General features: G+C 52.7%; 2 protein-coding genes across 4 annotated transcripts in view; one reads left to right on the top strand and one right to left on the bottom strand.

Annotated features, from left to right (window-relative positions):
• The window catches only part of APEX1 (apurinic/apyrimidinic endodeoxyribonuclease 1), a 19,749-nt gene extending 16,997 nt beyond the window's left edge, over positions 1–2,752 (bottom strand). The window contains exon 1 of the mRNA XM_082780562.1: positions 2,425–2,752. Coding sequence (XP_082636688.1) covers positions 2,425–2,467 — 43 coding nt within the window. The 5' untranslated portion in view covers positions 2,468–2,752. The remainder of the gene's footprint in view (positions 1–2,424) is intronic.
• On the top strand, positions 2,641–16,017 carry OSGEP (O-sialoglycoprotein endopeptidase). Of its 3 annotated transcripts, XM_082780555.1 has the most exons (11): positions 2,641–2,887; positions 3,809–3,928; positions 4,631–4,806; positions 5,749–5,844; positions 5,955–6,004; positions 6,128–6,206; positions 7,104–7,169; positions 13,243–13,333; positions 13,424–13,499; positions 13,579–13,677; positions 15,843–16,017. In XM_082780555.1, the coding sequence occupies exons 1-11, from the start codon at positions 2,773–2,775 to the stop codon at positions 15,880–15,882; spliced, it is 1,008 nt and encodes a 335-aa protein (XP_082636681.1). In that variant the 5' UTR covers positions 2,641–2,772; the 3' UTR covers positions 15,883–16,017. The 3 variants fall into 3 exon arrangements, 2 of the variants coding, with proteins under 2 accessions (XP_082636681.1, XP_082636682.1); XR_014319138.1 differs by lacking the exon at positions 13,424–13,499 and having other exon boundaries at positions 15,843–15,998; XM_082780556.1 differs by lacking the exon at positions 13,579–13,677.

The following is a 16,017-nucleotide window of genomic DNA, read 5'->3' as shown; positions in this document are numbered from 1 at the left end:
GGGACTGGGAGGGGGTTATAGGGGCATATGGAGGGGTTTTGGGGGGAATTTGGGGGGTTTTGGGGTACTGGGAGGGACTGGGAGGGACTGGGAGGAGACTGGGATGTACTGGGATATACTGGGAGGGGTCTGGGGTATACTGGGATATACTGGGAGGGGACTGGGAGGTACTGGGAGTGAACTGGGAGGCACTGGGAGGGGGTTAGAAGGGACTGGGAGGGGGTTTGGGGGGGTTTTGGGGTACTGGGAGGGGACTGGGAGGGACTGGGAGGGACTGGGAGGGACTGGGAGGGACTGGGGGATACTGGGAGGAGACTGGGGTATACTGGGATATACTGGGAGGGGACTGGGAGGGACTCTGAGGGGGTTTGGGGGGGTTTTGGGGTACTGGGAGGGGACTGGGAGGGACTGGGAGGGACTGGGAGGTGACTGGGATGGACTGGGACATACTGGGAGGAGACTGGGATGTACTGGGAGGGGACTGGGAGGAGACTGGGGTATACTGGGATGTACTGGGAGGGACTGGGATGTACTGGGAGGGACTGGGAGGGACTGGGAGGCACTGGGGGGGGGCACTGGGAGGAGCCCCCCTCCCAGTGCCCCGTACTGGTTCCTACTGGTCCCCCTGACCCTTACTGGTCCTTACTGGTTTGTACTGGTTTATACTGGTCTATACTGGTCCCCGCCAGTCCCTACTGGTTTATACTGGTCTATACTGGTTATACTGGTCCCAACAGGCCCGTACCAACCCATAAGGGTCTCAACTGGTCTATACTGGTCCCTACTGGTTTATACTGGTCTACTTATACTGCTTTATACTGGTTTATATTGGTCTGTACTGGCCCATACTGGTCTCTACTGGTTTATACTGGTCTATTTATACTGGTTTATTCTGGTTCATACTGGTTTATACTGGTCTATACTGGCCTGTACCAGCCCATACTGGTTCATACTGGTTCCCTACTGGTTTATGCTGGTCTATTTGTACTGGTGTATACTGGTCTGTACTGGTTTATACTGGTTTGCACTGGTCTACACTGGTTTATAGTGGTTTATACGGGTCTGTACTGGTTTATACTGGTCTATACTGGCCCATACCGGTCCCTCCTGCCCCATACTGGTCCCTACTGGTCAATACTGGTTTATACTGGTCTATTTATACTGGGTTATACTGGTTTATACTGATTTGCATTGGTCTATACTGGTTTATACTGGTCTATACCGGCCCGTACTGGTCCCCACTAGTCTATTTATACTGGTTTATACTGGCCTATAGTGGCTTATACTGGCCTATACTGGTCTATACTGGTCCTTAATGCTCTATACTGCTCTATTTATACTGGTTTATACTGGTCTATAGTGGCTTATACTGGTCTATACTGATCTATACGGACCCATACTGGTCTATACTGGTCTATACTGGTCCACAATGGTCTATACTGGTCTATTTATACTGGTCTGTATTGGTCTATACTGGTTTATACCGGCCCGTACCAGTCCCTACTGGTCCCTACTGGTCTACTTATACTGGTTTATACTCGTTTATACTGGTTTATACTGGGTTGTACTGGTTTATACTGCTCTATACTGGTTTATACTGGTCTATACTGGTCTATATCAGCCCGTACCGGTCCCTACTGGTCCATACTGGTTTATACTTGTCTATTTATACTGGTTTATATCGGTCTATAGTGGCTTATACTGGTCTATACTGATCTATACCGGCCCGTACTGGTCTATACTGGTCCATAATGCTGTATACTGGTGTATTTATACTGATTTATACTGGTTTATACTGGTCTGTACTGGTCCATACTGGCCCATACCAGTCCTTACTGGTCTATTTATACTGGTTTATACTGGTTTATACAGGTTTATACTGGGCTGTACTGGCTTATACTAGTCTATACTGGTTTATACTGGTCTATACCGGCCCGTACCGGTCCCTACTGGTCCCTACTGGTTTATACTGGTCTATTTATACTGGTTTATACTAGTTTGTACTGGTTTATACTGGTCTATACTGGTTTATACTGGTCTATAGTGGTTTATACTGGTCTATACTGGTCCATACCAGCCCGTACCAGTCCCTACTGGTTTATACTGGTCTATTTATACTGGTTTATACTGGTTTATACTGGTTTATACTGGTCTATAATGGCTTATACTGGTCTATACTGATCTATACCGGCCCGTACCGGTCCCTACTGGTCTATACTGGTCCGTACTGGTTTATACTGGTCTGTTTATACTGGTCTATACTGGTTCATACTGGTTTATACTGGTTTATACTGGTCTATACTGGTTTATACTGGTTTATACCGGTTATACCGGCCCGTCCCGGTCCATACCGGTCCGTACTGGTCCCCCCCGCCCCGTACTGGTCCGTACTGGTCCGTACTGGTTTATACTGGTCCCACTCACCCTCCTTGTCGCCGCCGTTCTCCTTCCGGGCCCGCTTGGGCATGGCGCCGCCTGGCCCCGCCCCCTCGCCGCGCCTCAGCCAATCAGCGCCCGCCGCGGGGCCGGGCCCGGAGCCAATCAGCGGCGGCCGCGCGCCCGGGGCCCGCCGCGTGGAGGAGCGGCGGCGGCGGCCGGAAGCCGGAAGCCGGAAGTGAGCGCCAGCCGGAAGCGGAAGCGCCGCGAACCGGAAGGGAGGCGCCGCGAGGCCGGAAGCGGAAGCGGAGCGGCTCCGGAGGCGGCTGGGGAGGCGGCGGAGGAGGCGGCGGAGCGGCGGTGACGTCAGAAGTGACGTCAGAGGTGACGTCAGCGATGCCGACGGTGCTGGGGCTGGAGGGCTCGGCCAACAAGGTGGGGGCGGGGCTGGTGCGCGACGGCCGCGTGCTCAGCAACCGCCGCGCCACCTACGTCACGCCCCCCGGGCACGGTGAGCGGAAGTGACGTCACTCGCCCCGCCCCCCGGCTCCCCGGGGCCCCGCCCCGTGACGTCACGCACCACCCCCCCCCCCCGGGGCCCTTCCGCGTGACGTTACTGCCTCCGATCCCCCTTATAGGCCCGTTAGGCCCCGCCCCCGTGACGTCACGGCGTCGCCCGGTGACGTCACGCACCCCGTGACCCCGCCCCCGTGACCTTTGACCCCTCCCCGTGACCTTTGACCCCTCCCCATGACCTTTGACCCCCTGTGCCCATCCCCCCCTGTGACCAATGCCCCCCCATTGACCCCTGACCCCGTGACCTTTGACCCCCGGTGACCCCTGCCCGTGACCTTTGACCCCTCGGTGACCTTTGACCCCTCCCCATGACCTTTGACCCCCCCAACCCCCAACCCCACGTGACCAATACCCCCTGTGACCCCTCCCCCGTGACCTTTGACCCCCGGTGACCCCTCCCCCGTGACCTTTGACCCCCGGTGACCCCTGGCCGTGACCTTTGACCCCTGGGTGACCTTTGACCCCCTCCCCATGACCTTTGACCCCCCCATGACCCCTAACCCCCCCTGCGACCCACGTGACCAATACCCCCTTGACCCCACCCCGTGACCTTTGACCCCCTGTGACCCCTCCCCCGTGACCTTTGACCCCCGGTGACCCCTGCCCGTGACCTTTGACCCCTCGGTGACCCCAGTGACCCCTCCCCATGACCTTTGACCCCTCCCCATGACCTTTGACCCCCCCAGCCCCCAACCCCACGTGTCCAATACCCCCTTGACCCCTCCCCCGTGACCTTTGACCCCCTGTGATCCCTCCCCCGTGACCTTTGACCCCCTATGACCCCTCCCCGTGACCTTTGACCCCCGGTGACCCCTGGCCGTGACCTTTGACCCCCGGGTGACCTTTGACCCCGCAGGCTTCGCCCCCGGCCCCACGGGGCGGCACCACCGGGGGGCGGTGCTGGGGCTGGTGGCCGACGCCCTGCGGGAGGCCGGGCTCGGGCCCCGCGACGTCGACGCCGTCGCCTTCACCCGCGGTCAGTGGCGTGTGCTTAGCGTGTCCTTAGCATGTTTTTAGCATGTGCTTAGCGTGTTCTTAACATGTGCTTGGCGTGGCCTTGATGTGGCCTTTGTATGTCCTTAGGTTGGCCTTTAGCTGTCCTTAGAGTCTCCGTAACATGTCCTTAGCGTGTCCTTAGCATGTTCTTAGCATGTTCTTAGCGTGTTCTTAGCGTGTTCTTAGCATGTGCTTGGCGTGTGCTTGGCGCGTGCTTAACATGTGCTTCATGTGGCCTTGGTGTGGCCTTAATGTGTCCCTTGTATGTCCTTAGGTTGTCCTTAATGTGTTCTTAGTGTGTCCTTAACGTGTCCTTAGCATGTTCTTAGCATGTGTTTGGCGTGTGCTTAGCATGTCCTTAGTGTGTCCTTCATGTGACCTTAACCTGGCCTTCGTATGTCCTTATGTTGGCATTAATCTGTCCTTAGTTTGTCCTTAGCGTGTCCTTACCATGTCCTTAGCATGTCCTTTGCATGTCCTTAGCATGTTCTTAGCATGTCCTTAGCATGTTCAAGCCAGAATCTCACCCAGAACCCCCCCTCCCCCTCCCATTTCCTCCTCCCCAGCCCCCCACGACCCCCCCTGCCCCTTCCCACGTCCTTCCCATGTCCTTCCCGTGTCCTTAGCGTGTCCTTAGCGTGTCCTTAGCGTGTTCTTAGCGTGTTGTCCCCCCCCCCCGCAGGCCCCGGCATGGGGGCGCCGCTGGCGGTGGTGGCGGTGGTGGCGCGGACGCTGGCGCAGCTCTGGGACCGGCCCCTGCTGGGGGTCAACCACTGCGTGGGGCACATCGAGATGGGGCGCCTGCTGGCCCGCGCCCGCGACCCCCTCGTGCTCTACGTCAGCGGCGGCAACACGCAGGTGGGCCCCCCTCCCCTCCCCCGTCGCGATAGCGGGCGATATCGCGTGATATCGGGCGATATCGGCGTTATATCGCGCGATATCGGCGTTATATCAGGCGATATCAGCATTATATCGCACGATATGGCATTATATCGCACGATATTGGCGTTATATCGCATGATATTGGCATTATATTGCATGGTATCAGAATTATATCGCACCATATTGGCGTTATATTGCACGATATCGACGTTATATCGCGTGATATTGGAGTTATATCGCACGATACTGGTGTTATTTCGCACGATATGGCATTATATTGCATGATATTGGCATTATGTCGCGCGATATTGGCGTTATATCGTGGACACTGGTGTTATATCTCGAGATATAGCTGTTATATCACGAGATATTGACATTATGTTGTGATATATTGTTATTGTATTGGGGATATTGGTGTTAAATCAGGCGATTTTGGCATTATATCGTGAGATACTGGTATTATATCATGAGATATCAGCATTATATCACGATATGTTGCCATTATATTGGTGTTATAACCTGAGATATTGGTCTTTTATCGTGAGATATCACAAAATCCTGCATGATACTGCGATTATGTCACACGATAGTGAGCGATATCGTGGAATATCACGGGATATCACACGATATCGTGCAATATAACGCGATATCTTGCTACATCACACAGTATTATGGGATATCGTGGGGGCATTGTTGCGATATCACGGGGGTATCGCGGGATATCTCACGATATCATGGGGGTATTGTGCGATATCTCGCGATATCATGGGGATATTGTGCGATATCGTGGGATATCATGGGGATATTGTGCGATATCTTGCGATATCATGGGGATAATATGGAATATCGTGGGATATCGCGCGATATCTCGCGATATCGTGCCCTATCGTGACATCTGCCGGGGTCCCCCCCCCCCAGGTCATCGCCTTCTCGCGCCGGCGCTACCGAATCTTCGGCGAGACGCTGGACATCGCCGTGGGCAACTGCCTGGACCGCTTCGCCCGCGTGCTCAAGGTGGCCCCACCCCCCCCGCGTCACACGCGTGTCCTTAGCGTGTCCTTAGCGTGTTCTTAGCATGTTATTAGCATGTTCTTAGCGTGTTCTTAGTGTGTTTCCCCCCGCAGATCTCCAACGACCCCAGCCCCGGCTACAACATCGAGCAGATGGCCAAGAGGTGAGCGAGGCGACCCCAAAATGGCCCAAAATTAACCAAAATGGATCAAAATGACCCCAAAATGGCCCCAAATGGCCCGAAATGGCCCAAAATGGCCCGAAAATGACCCAAAATCGGCCGCAGGGGGAGCAAGCTGGTGGAGCTGCCCTACGTGGTGAAGGGAATGGACGTCTCCTTCTCGGGGCTGCTGTCGCACGTCGAGGTGAGGACCCCAAAAGGGCCCAAAAGACCCCAAAATGTCCCAAAAATCCCCAAAATGTCCCCAAAATCCCCCAAATGTCCCAAAAGACCCCAAAATGTCCCCAAAATCCCCCAAATGACCCCCAAATCCCAAAAAGGACCCAAGTGTCCCTAAAAGGGTTTGATGTCATCAAGACCCCAACGACCCCAAGAGGAACCCAACGACCCCAAAAGGTCCCCAAAAACCCCCAAAACCCCAAAAAGTCCCCAAAATGTCCCAAAAACCCCCAAAATGTCCCCAAAGTCCCCAAAAGGATCCAAGTGTCCCTAAAAGGGTCGTGACGTCATCAAGACCCCAAAGTCCCCAAGAGGAACCCAACAACCCCAAGAGGAACCCAAAGACCCCAAAATGTCCCAAAAATCCCCAAAATGTCCCAAAAATCCCCAAAATGTCCCAAAAATCCCCCAAATGTCCCCAAAATCCCCAAAAGGACCGAAGTAACCCTAAAAGGGTCGTGACGTCATCAAGACCCCAAAGTCCCCAAGAGGAACCCAACGACCCCAAAATGTCCTAAAGACCCCAAAAGGGCCCAAAAGACCCCAAAATGTCCCCAAAATCCCCAAAATGTCCCAAAAGACCCCAAAATGTCCCAAAAATCCCCCAAATGTCCCCAAAGTCCCCAAAAGGACCCAAGTGTCCCTAAAAGGGTCGTGACGTCATCAAGAGCCCGGTGTCCCCAAGAGGAACCCAACGACCCCAAAATGTCCTCAAAGACCCCAAAAAGTCCCAAAAGACCCCAAAATGTCCCCAAAATCCCCAAAATGTCCCAAAAATCCCCCAATTGTCCCCAAAATCCCCCAAAGGACCGAAGCGTCCCTAAAAGGGTCGTGACGTCATCAAGACCCCTCCCCCCCCCAGGCGGTCGCCCCCCGGCTCCTGGCCACCGGCGAGGCCACCGCTGAGGACCTCTGCTTCTCCCTACAGGTTTTGGGGCGAATTCCGGCGATTTTGGGGTTTCTGGGGGAAGGGGTTGGATATTAAAGGGATTTGGGGAGGAATTATGGGGTTTTGGGGGGGTTTTAGGGGGTTTTGGGGTTCTTAAGGGGTTTTGGAGGGGCTTCAAGGGGTTTTGGGGTGGATTATGGGGGGTTGGGGGAGGTCTTCATGGGGTTTTGGGGGGAATTTATGGGGTTTTGGGTTTTTTTAGGGGTTTTGGGGGGATTTTATGGGGTTTTGGTTTTTTTTAGGGTTTTTGGGGGGATTTTAAGGGGTTTTGGGGTTCTTAAGGGGCTTTGGGGGGAGCTTCAAGGGGTTTTGGGGTGGATTATGGGGTGTGGGGGGAGGTCTTCATGGGGTTTTGGGGGGAATTTATGGGGTTTTGGGGATTTTTAGGGGGTTTGGGGGATTTTATGGGGTTTGGGGGTTTTTAAGGGGTTTTGAGGGGATTTGGGGGGGTTTATGGGGTTTTGGGGTTCTTAAGGGGTTTTGGAGGGGCTTCAAGGGGTTTTGGGGTGGATTATGGGGGGTTGGGGGAGGTCTTCATGGGGTTTTGGGGGGAATTTATGGGGTTTTGGGGTTTTTTAGGTGTTTTGGGGGGATTTTGTGGGGTTTTGGGGTTCTTAAGGGTTTTTTTGGGGTCCGTCCATGGCCTTTTGGGATTCTTATGGTTTTTTGGGGGGTTGTTAATGGGTTTTGGGGTTATTTAATGGGATTTGGGGGGATTTTAAGGGATTTTGAGTATTCTTATAGGTTTTTTGAGGGTTCTTAAGGATTTTTTGGGATCCATTCATAGGGTTTTGTGGGTTTTTAAGGGGATTTGGGGGACTTTTAAGGGATTTTTTGTATATTATGGGTTTTTGAGGGTTCTTAAGGTTTTTTTTGGGCACATTTATGACCTTTTGGGTTTCTTATGGGGATTTTGGGGGATATTTATGGGATTTTGGGGTATATTTAGGGGATTTGGGGGATACGAAGGCGTTGGGCGACGTCAACGGCGTTGGTTGACCCCGTTGGGGTTCCGTTGACCCCATTGGTCACGGGTTGACCCCATTGGGCCCTGGTTGACCCCAAAGGTCATGGGGTGACCCCAAAGGTCACGGGGCGACCCCAAAGGTCACAGGGTGACCCCGTTGACCCCGCAGGAGGTCTTAAAGACTTTTTGGGGGTCCTTAAGGGGTTTTTGGGGTCCATTCATGGCCTTTTGGGGTTCTTATGGGGCTTTGGGGTGCTTTTAAGGGATTTTGAGTCTTCTTAAGGGGTTTTGAGGGTTCTTAAGGGTTTTTTGGGGTCCTTTCATAGGGTTTTGGGGATAGTTTATGGGTTTTGTGGGTTTTTAAGGGGATTTGGGGGAATTTTAAGGGGATTTTGAGCATTATTTAGGAATTTTGAGGGTTCTTAAGATTTTTTTGGGTCCATTCATGTCCTTTTGGGTTTCTTATGGGGATTTTGGGGTATATTTATGGGATTTTGGGGCATATTTAGGGGATTTGGGGATACGAAGGCGTTGGGCGACGTCAACGGCGTTGGGCGACGTCAACGGCGTTGGTTGACCCCGTTGGGGTTCCGTTGACCCCATTGGTCACGGGTTGACCCCATTGGGCCCTGGTTGACCCCGGGGGTCATGGGGTGACCCCAAAGGTCACGGGGCGACCCCAAAGGTCATGGGGCGACCCCGTTGACCCCGTTGACCCGCAGGAGGTCTTAAAGACTTTTTGGGGGTCCTTAAGGGGTTTTTGGGGTCCATTCATGACCTTTTGGGGTTCTTATGGGGCTTTGGGGTGCTTTTAAGGGATTTTGAGTCTTCTTAAGGGGTTTTGAGGGTTCTTAAGGGTTTTTTTGGGGTCCTTTCATAGGGTTTTGGGGGTAGTTTATGGGTTTTGTGGGTTTTTAAGGGGATTTGAGGGAATTTTAAGGGATTTTTTGTATATTATGGGTTTTGAGGGTTCTTAAGGGTTTTTTGGGGTCCATTCATGTCCTTTTGGGTTTTTTATGGGGATTTTGGGGCATATTTAGGGGATTTGGGGGATATGAAGGCGTTGGGTGACGTCAACGGCGTTGGGTGACGTCAACGGGGCTCCGTTGACCCCATTGGGCCCTGGTTGACCCCATTGGTTATGGGGTGACCCCAAAGGTCATGGGGTGACCCCAAAGGTCACGGGGTGACCCCGTTGACCCCGTTGACCCCGCAGGAGGTCTTAAAGACTTTTTGGGGGTCCTTAAGGGGTTTTTGGGGTCCATTCATGGCCTTTTGGGGTTCTTGTGATTTTTGGGGGGTTGTTTTGGGGGTATTTAATGGGATTTGGGGGGATTTTAAGGGATTTTGAGTATTCTTATAGGTTTTTTGAGGGTTCTTAAGGATTTTTTGGGATCCATTCATAGGGTTTTGTGGGTTTTTAAGGGGATTTGGGGGACTTTTAAGGGATTTTTTGTATATTATGGGTTTTTGAGGGTTCTTAAGGTTTTTTTTGGGCACATTTATGACCTTTTGGGTTTCTTATGGGGATTTTGGGGGATATTTATGGGATTTTGGGGTATATTTAGGGGATTTGGGGGATACGAAGGCGTTGGGCGACGTCAACGGCGTTGGGCGACGTCAACGGCGTTGGTTGACCCCGTTGGGGTTCCGTTGACCCCATTGGTCACGGGTTGACCCCATTGGGCCCTGGTTGACCCCATTGGTTATGGGGTGACCCCAAAGGTCATGGGGTGACCCCAAAGGTCACGGGGTGACCCCGTTGACCCCGTTGACCCCGCAGGAGGTCTTAAAGACTTTTTGGGGGTCCTTAAGGGGTTTTTGGGGTCCATTCATGGCCTTTTGGGGTTCTTATGGGGCTTTGGGGGGATTTTAAGGGATTTTGAGTATTCTTAAGGGGTTTTTAGGGTTCTTAAGGGTTTTTTGGGATCCATTCATAGGGTTTTGGGGATAGTTTATGGGTTTTGTGGGTTTTTAAGGGGATTTGAGGGACTTTTAAGGGATTTTTTGTATATTATGGGTTTTTGAGGGTTCTTAAGGGTTTTTTTGGGCACATTTATGACCTTTTGGGTTTCTTATGGGGATTTTGGGGGATATTTATGGGATTTTGGGGTATATTTAGGGGATTTGGGGGATACGAAGGCGTTGGGCGACGTCAACGGCGTTGGGCGACGTCAACGGGATTGGTTGACCCCGTTGGGGTTCCGTTGACCCCATTGGTCACGGGTTGACCCCATTGGGCCCTGGGTGACCCCATTGGTTACGGGGTGACCCCGGGGGTCACGGGGCGACCCCAAAGGTCACGGGGTGACCCCGTTGACCCCGTTGACCCCGCAGGAGGTCTTAAAGTCTTTTTGGGGGTCCTTAAGGGGTTTTTGGGGTCCATTCATGGCCTTTTGGGGTTCTTATGGGGCTTTGGGGGGATTTTAAGGGATTCTGAGTATTCTTAAGGGGTTTTTAGGGTTCTTAAGGGTTTTTTGGGATCCATTCATAGGGTTTTGGGGATAGTTTATGGGTTTTTTGGGTTTTTAAGGGGATTTGAGGGAATTTTAAGGGATTTTTTGTATATTATGGGGTTTTGAGGGTTCTTAAGGGTTTTTTTGGGTCCATTCATGTCCTTTTGGGTTTCTTATGGGGATTTTGGGGCATATTTATGGGATTTTGGGGTATATTTAGGGGATTTTGGGATACGAAGGCGTTGGGCGACGTCAACGGGATTGGTTGACCCCGTTGGGGTTCCGTTGACCCCATTGGTCACGGGTTGACCCCATTGGGCCCTGGTTGACCCCATTGGTTACGGGGTGACCCCAAAGGTCATGGGGCGACCCCAAAGGTCACGGGGCGACCCCAAAGGTCACGGGGTGACCCCGTTGACCCCGTTGACCCCGCAGGAGGTCTTAAAGACTTTTTGGGGGTCCTTAAGGGGTTTTTGGGGTCCATTCATGGCCTTTTGGGGTTCTTATGGGGCTTTGGGGGGATTTTAAGGGATTTTGAGTATTCTTAAGGATTTTTGAGCGTTCTTAAGGGTTTTTTTGGGGTCCATTCATAGGGTTTTGGGGATAGTTTATGGGTTTTGTGGGTTTTTAAGGGGATTTGAGGGAATTTTACGGGATTTTTTGTATATTATGGGTTTTTGAGGGTTCTTAAGGGTTTTTTTGGGTCCATTCATGTCCTTTTGGGTTTTTTATGGGGATTTTGGGGGATATTTATGGGATTTTGGGGTATATTTAGGGGATTTGGGGGATACGAAGGCGTTGGGCGACGTCAACGGCGTTGGGCGACGTCAACGGGATTGGTTGACCCCGTTGGGGTTCCGTTGACCCCATTGGTCACGGGTTGACCCCATTGGGCCCTGGTTGACCCCATTGCTTATGGGTTGACCCCGGGGGTCACGGGGCGACCCCAAAGGTCACGGGGCGACCCCGTTGACCCCGCAGGAGGTCTTAAAGACTTTTTGGGGGTCCTTAAGGGGTTTTTGGGGTCCATTCATGGCCTTTTGGGGTTCTTATGGTTTTTTGGGAGGTTGTTAATGGGTTTTGGGTGTATTTAAGGGGATTTGGGGGGATTTTAAGGGATTTTGAGTATTCTTATAGGTTTTTTGAGGGTTCTTAAGGATTTTTTGGGATCCATTCATAGGGTTTTGTGGGTTTTTAAGGGGATTTGGGTGAATTTTAAGGGATTTTTTGTATATTATGGGGTTTTGAGGGTTCTTAAGGGTGTTTTGGGGTCCATTCATGACCTTTTGGGTTTCTTATGGGGATTTTGGGGCATATTTAGGGGATTTTGGGGCATATTTAGGGGATTTGGGGATACGAAGGCGTTGGGCGACGTCAACGGCGTTGGGCGATGTCAACGGGGCTCCATTGACCCCATTGGTCACGGGTTGACCCCAAAGGTCACGGGTTGACCCCATTGGTTACGGGTTGACCCCGGGGGTCACGGGGCGACCCCAAAGGTCACGGGGCGACCCCATTGACCCCGCAGGAGGTCTTAAAGACTTTTTGGGGGCCCTTAAGGGGTTTTTGGGGTCCATTCATGGCCTTTTGGGGTTCTTATGGGGATTTGGGGTGCTTTTAAGGGATTTTGAGTCTTCTTAAGGGGTTTTGAGGGTTCTTAAGGGTTTTTTTTGGGTCCTTTCATAGGGTTTTGGGGATAGTTTATGGGTTTTTTGGGTTTTTAAGGGGATTTGGGTGAATTTTAAGGGATTTTTTGTATATTATGGGGTTTTGAGGGTTCTTAAGGTTTTTTTTGGGCACATTTATGACCTTTTGGGTTTCTTATGGGGATTTTGGGGGATATTTATGGGATTTTGGGGTATATTTAGGGGATTTGGGGGATACGAAGGCGTTGGGTGACGTCAACGGCGTTGGGCGACGTCAACGGGATTGGTTGACCCCATTGGGGTTCCGTTGACCCCATTGGTCACGGGTTGACCCCATTGGGCCCTGGTTGACCCCATTGGTTATGGGGTGACCCCAAAGGTCATGGGGTGACCCCAAAGGTCACGGGGCGACCCCGTTGACCCCGTTGACCCCGCAGGAGGTCTTAAAGACTTTTTGGGGGCCCTTAAGGGGTTTTTGGGGTCCATTCATGGCCTTTTGGGATTCTTATGGGGCTTTGGGGTGCTTTTAAGGGATTTTGAGTCTTCTTAAGGGGTTTTGAGGGTTCTTAAGGGTTTTTTTGGGGTCCATTCATAGGGTTTTGGGGGTAGTTTATGGGTTTTCTGGGTTTTTAATGGGATTTGGGTGAATTTTAAGGGATTTTTTGTATATTATGGGTTTTTGAGGGTTCTTAAGGGTTTTTTTGGGTCCATTCATGTCCTTTTGGGATTCTTATGGGGATTTTGGGGCATATTTATGGGATTTTGGGGTATATTTAGGGGATTTGGGGGATACGAAGGCGTTGGGCGACGTCAACGGCGTTGGGCGATGTCAACGGCATTGGGTGACGTCAACGGGGCTCCGTTGACCCCATTGGTCACGGGTTGACCCCATTGGGCCCTGGTTGACCCCATTGGTTATGGGGCGACCCCAAAGGTCACGGGGCGACCCCAAAGGTCACGGGGTGACCCCGTTGACCCCGCAGGAGACGGCGTTCGCCATGCTGGTGGAGGTGACGGAGCGCGCCCTGGCCCTGACCCGCGCCCCGGAGCTGCTGCTGGTGGGCGGGGTCGGCTGTGAGTAGGGGGCGTGGCCTGGGGGCGGGGACACATTTTTGGGGGCAAAAAGGACATTTTTGGGGACACGGAGACGCCGCCACCCCGCAGGCAACCGGCGCCTCCAGGAGATGCTGCAGGAGATGTGCGACGCGCGCGGCGCCCGGCTCTGCGCCAGCGACGAGAGGTGGGGACGTTTTGGGGAGAATTCAGGGGATTTTGGGGCATTGCGGGGGATTTTTTGGGGTGATTTGGGGACTTTTTAGGTTCTGCGTGGACAACGGCGCCATGATCGCCCAGGCCGGGTGGGAGATGCTGCGGGCGGGGCAGGTGACCGACATCGCCCGCTCCGGGGTCACCCAAAGGTGGGGGGGGGGGACGCGTTTTTGGGGGGATTCGGGGGGGTTTTGGGGTTTGGGGGAGATTGGGGGGTTTGGGGGAGATTGGGGGGTTTGGGGAGATTGAGGGGTTTGGGGGTGTTGGGGGATTTTGGGGAGATTGGGGGGTTTTGGGGGATATCGAGGATTTGGGGGAGATTGAGGGTTTTGGGGACTTTGGGGGATTTTGGGGGATTTTGAGGGATTTTGGGGGATTTGGGGGACATTTAGGGTTTTGGGGGCGTTGGGGGATTTTGGGGAGATTGGGGGATTTTGGGGAGATTGAGGGGTTTGGGGATATTGGGGGATTTTGGGGGATATCGAGGATTTGGGGGAGATTGAGGGTTTTGGGGACTTTGGGGGATTTGGGGGACATTTAGGGTTTTGGGGGCGTTGGGGGATTTTGGGGAGATTGGGGGATTTGAGGGAGATTGAGGGGTTTGGGGATATTGGGGGATTTGGGGGGATTTTGGGGGATTTTGGGGACATTTAGGGTTTTGGGGACATTGGGGACATTTAGGGTTTTGGGGGATTTTGGGGAGATTGGGGGATTTTGGGGAGATTGGGGGATTTTGGGGAGATTGAGGGGTTTGGGGAGATTGGGGGATTTTGGGGGATATCGAGGATTTGGGGGAGATTGAGGGTTTTGGGGACTTTGGGGGATTTGGGGGACATTTAGGGTTTTGGGGGCGTTGGGGGATTTTGGGGAGATTGGGGGATTTGAGGGAGATTGAGGGGTTTGGGGATATTGGGGGATTTGGGGGGATTTTGGGGGATTTTGGGGACATTTAGGGTTTTGGGGACATTGGGGACATTTAGGGTTTTGGGGGATTTTGGGGAGATTGGGGGATTTTGGGGAGATTGAGGGGTTTGGGGAGATTGGGGGATTTTGGGGGATATCGAGGATTTTGGGGACGTTGGGGGATTTGGGGGATTTTGGGGACATCGAGGATTTTGGGGAGATTGGGGGATTTTGGGGACATTTAGGATTTTGGGGACATTTAGGATTTTGGGGATATTGGGGGATTTGGGGGAGATTGAGGGTTTTGGGGGCGTTGGGGGATTTTGGGGAGATTGGGGGATTTGGGGGAGATTGAGGGTTTTGGGGATTTTGGGGGATTTGGGGGGATTTTGGGGGATTTTGGGGACATTTAGGGTTTTGGGGACATTGGGGACATTTAGGGTTTTGGGGGATTTTGGGGAGATTGGGGGATTTTGGGGGAGATTGGGGGATTTTGGGGAGATTGAGGGGTTTGGGGGCTTTGGGGGATTTTGGGGGATATCGAGGATTTTGGGGACGTTGGGGGATTTGGGGGATTTTGGGGACATTTAGGATTTGGGGGATATTGGGTGATTTTGGGGATATTTAGGGTTTTGGGGACATTGGGGACATTTAGGGTTTTGGCGGCGTTGGGGGATTTTGGGGATTTTGAGGGATTTTGGGGATATTGGGGGATTTTGGGGAGATTGAGGGTTTTTGGGGACATTGAGGATTTTGGGGATATCAAGGATTTTGGGGACATTTAGGGTTTTGGGGACATTGGGGGCATTTAGGGTTTTGGGGGCGTTGGGGGATTTTGGGGAGATTGGGGATTTTGGGGGATATCAAGGATTTTGGGGAGATTGAGGGTTTTGGGGACTTTGGGGGATTTTGGGGACATTGGGGGATTTTGGGGACATTTAGGATTTGGGGGATATTGGGGGATTTGGGGGACATTGAGGGTTTTTGGGGACATTGAGAATTTTGGGGGCGTTGGGGGATTTTGGGGACATTTAGGATTTTGGGGATATTGGGGGATTTTGGGGATTTTGAGGGATTTGGGGGATTTTGAGGGATTTTGGGGATATTGGGGGATTTTGGGGGATATCAAGGATTTGGGGAAGATTGAGGGTTTTGGGGACTTTGGGGGATTTTGGGGACTTTGGGGGATTTTGGGGACATTTTGGGACATTTGGGGACATTGGGGACATTGGGGGATTTGGGGGGACATTTAGGATTTTGGGGATATCGGGGAATTTTGGGGATATCGGGGAATTTTAGGGACTTTGGGGGATTTTGGGGACTTTGGGGGATTTGGGGGGACATTGGGTTTTTTTTTTGGGGTGCCGATGACGTCACGATGACGTCACGATGACGTCACGGTGTCCCCCAGGTACCGCACGGACGAGGTGGAGGTGACGTGGCGGGACTGAGCTGGCCCCGCCCCCTTCGCCAGGCCACGCCCCCTTTTGCATCAAGCCCCGCCCCATTTCCATCAGGCCACGCCCCCTTTCGTCAGGCCACGCCCTCTTTTGTCACAGGCCCCGCCCCCCAATAAAGGCTCCGCC

Source organism: Aythya marila (assembly GCF_965140915.1).
Source record: "Aythya marila genome assembly, chromosome: 28".
In the NCBI taxonomy this organism is placed as follows: Eukaryota; Metazoa; Chordata; class Aves; order Anseriformes; family Anatidae; genus Aythya; species Aythya marila.
This window is presented reverse-complemented; position numbering and strand designations above follow the sequence as displayed.

Bases quoted from the DNA above. Each gene is read 5' to 3' on its own strand.
- OSGEP (XM_082780555.1), top strand. From the start codon at position 2,773: ATGCCGACGGTGCTGGGGCTGGAGGGCTCGGCCAACAAGGTGGGGGCG. The intron at 6,207-7,103 runs GTGAGGACCCCA...TCCCCCCCCCAG, and splicing joins GGCTGCTGTCGCACGTCGAG to GCGGTCGCCCCCCGGCTCCT. The intron at 7,170-13,242 runs GTTTTGGGGCGA...TTGACCCCGCAG, and splicing joins ACCTCTGCTTCTCCCTACAG to GAGACGGCGTTCGCCATGCT.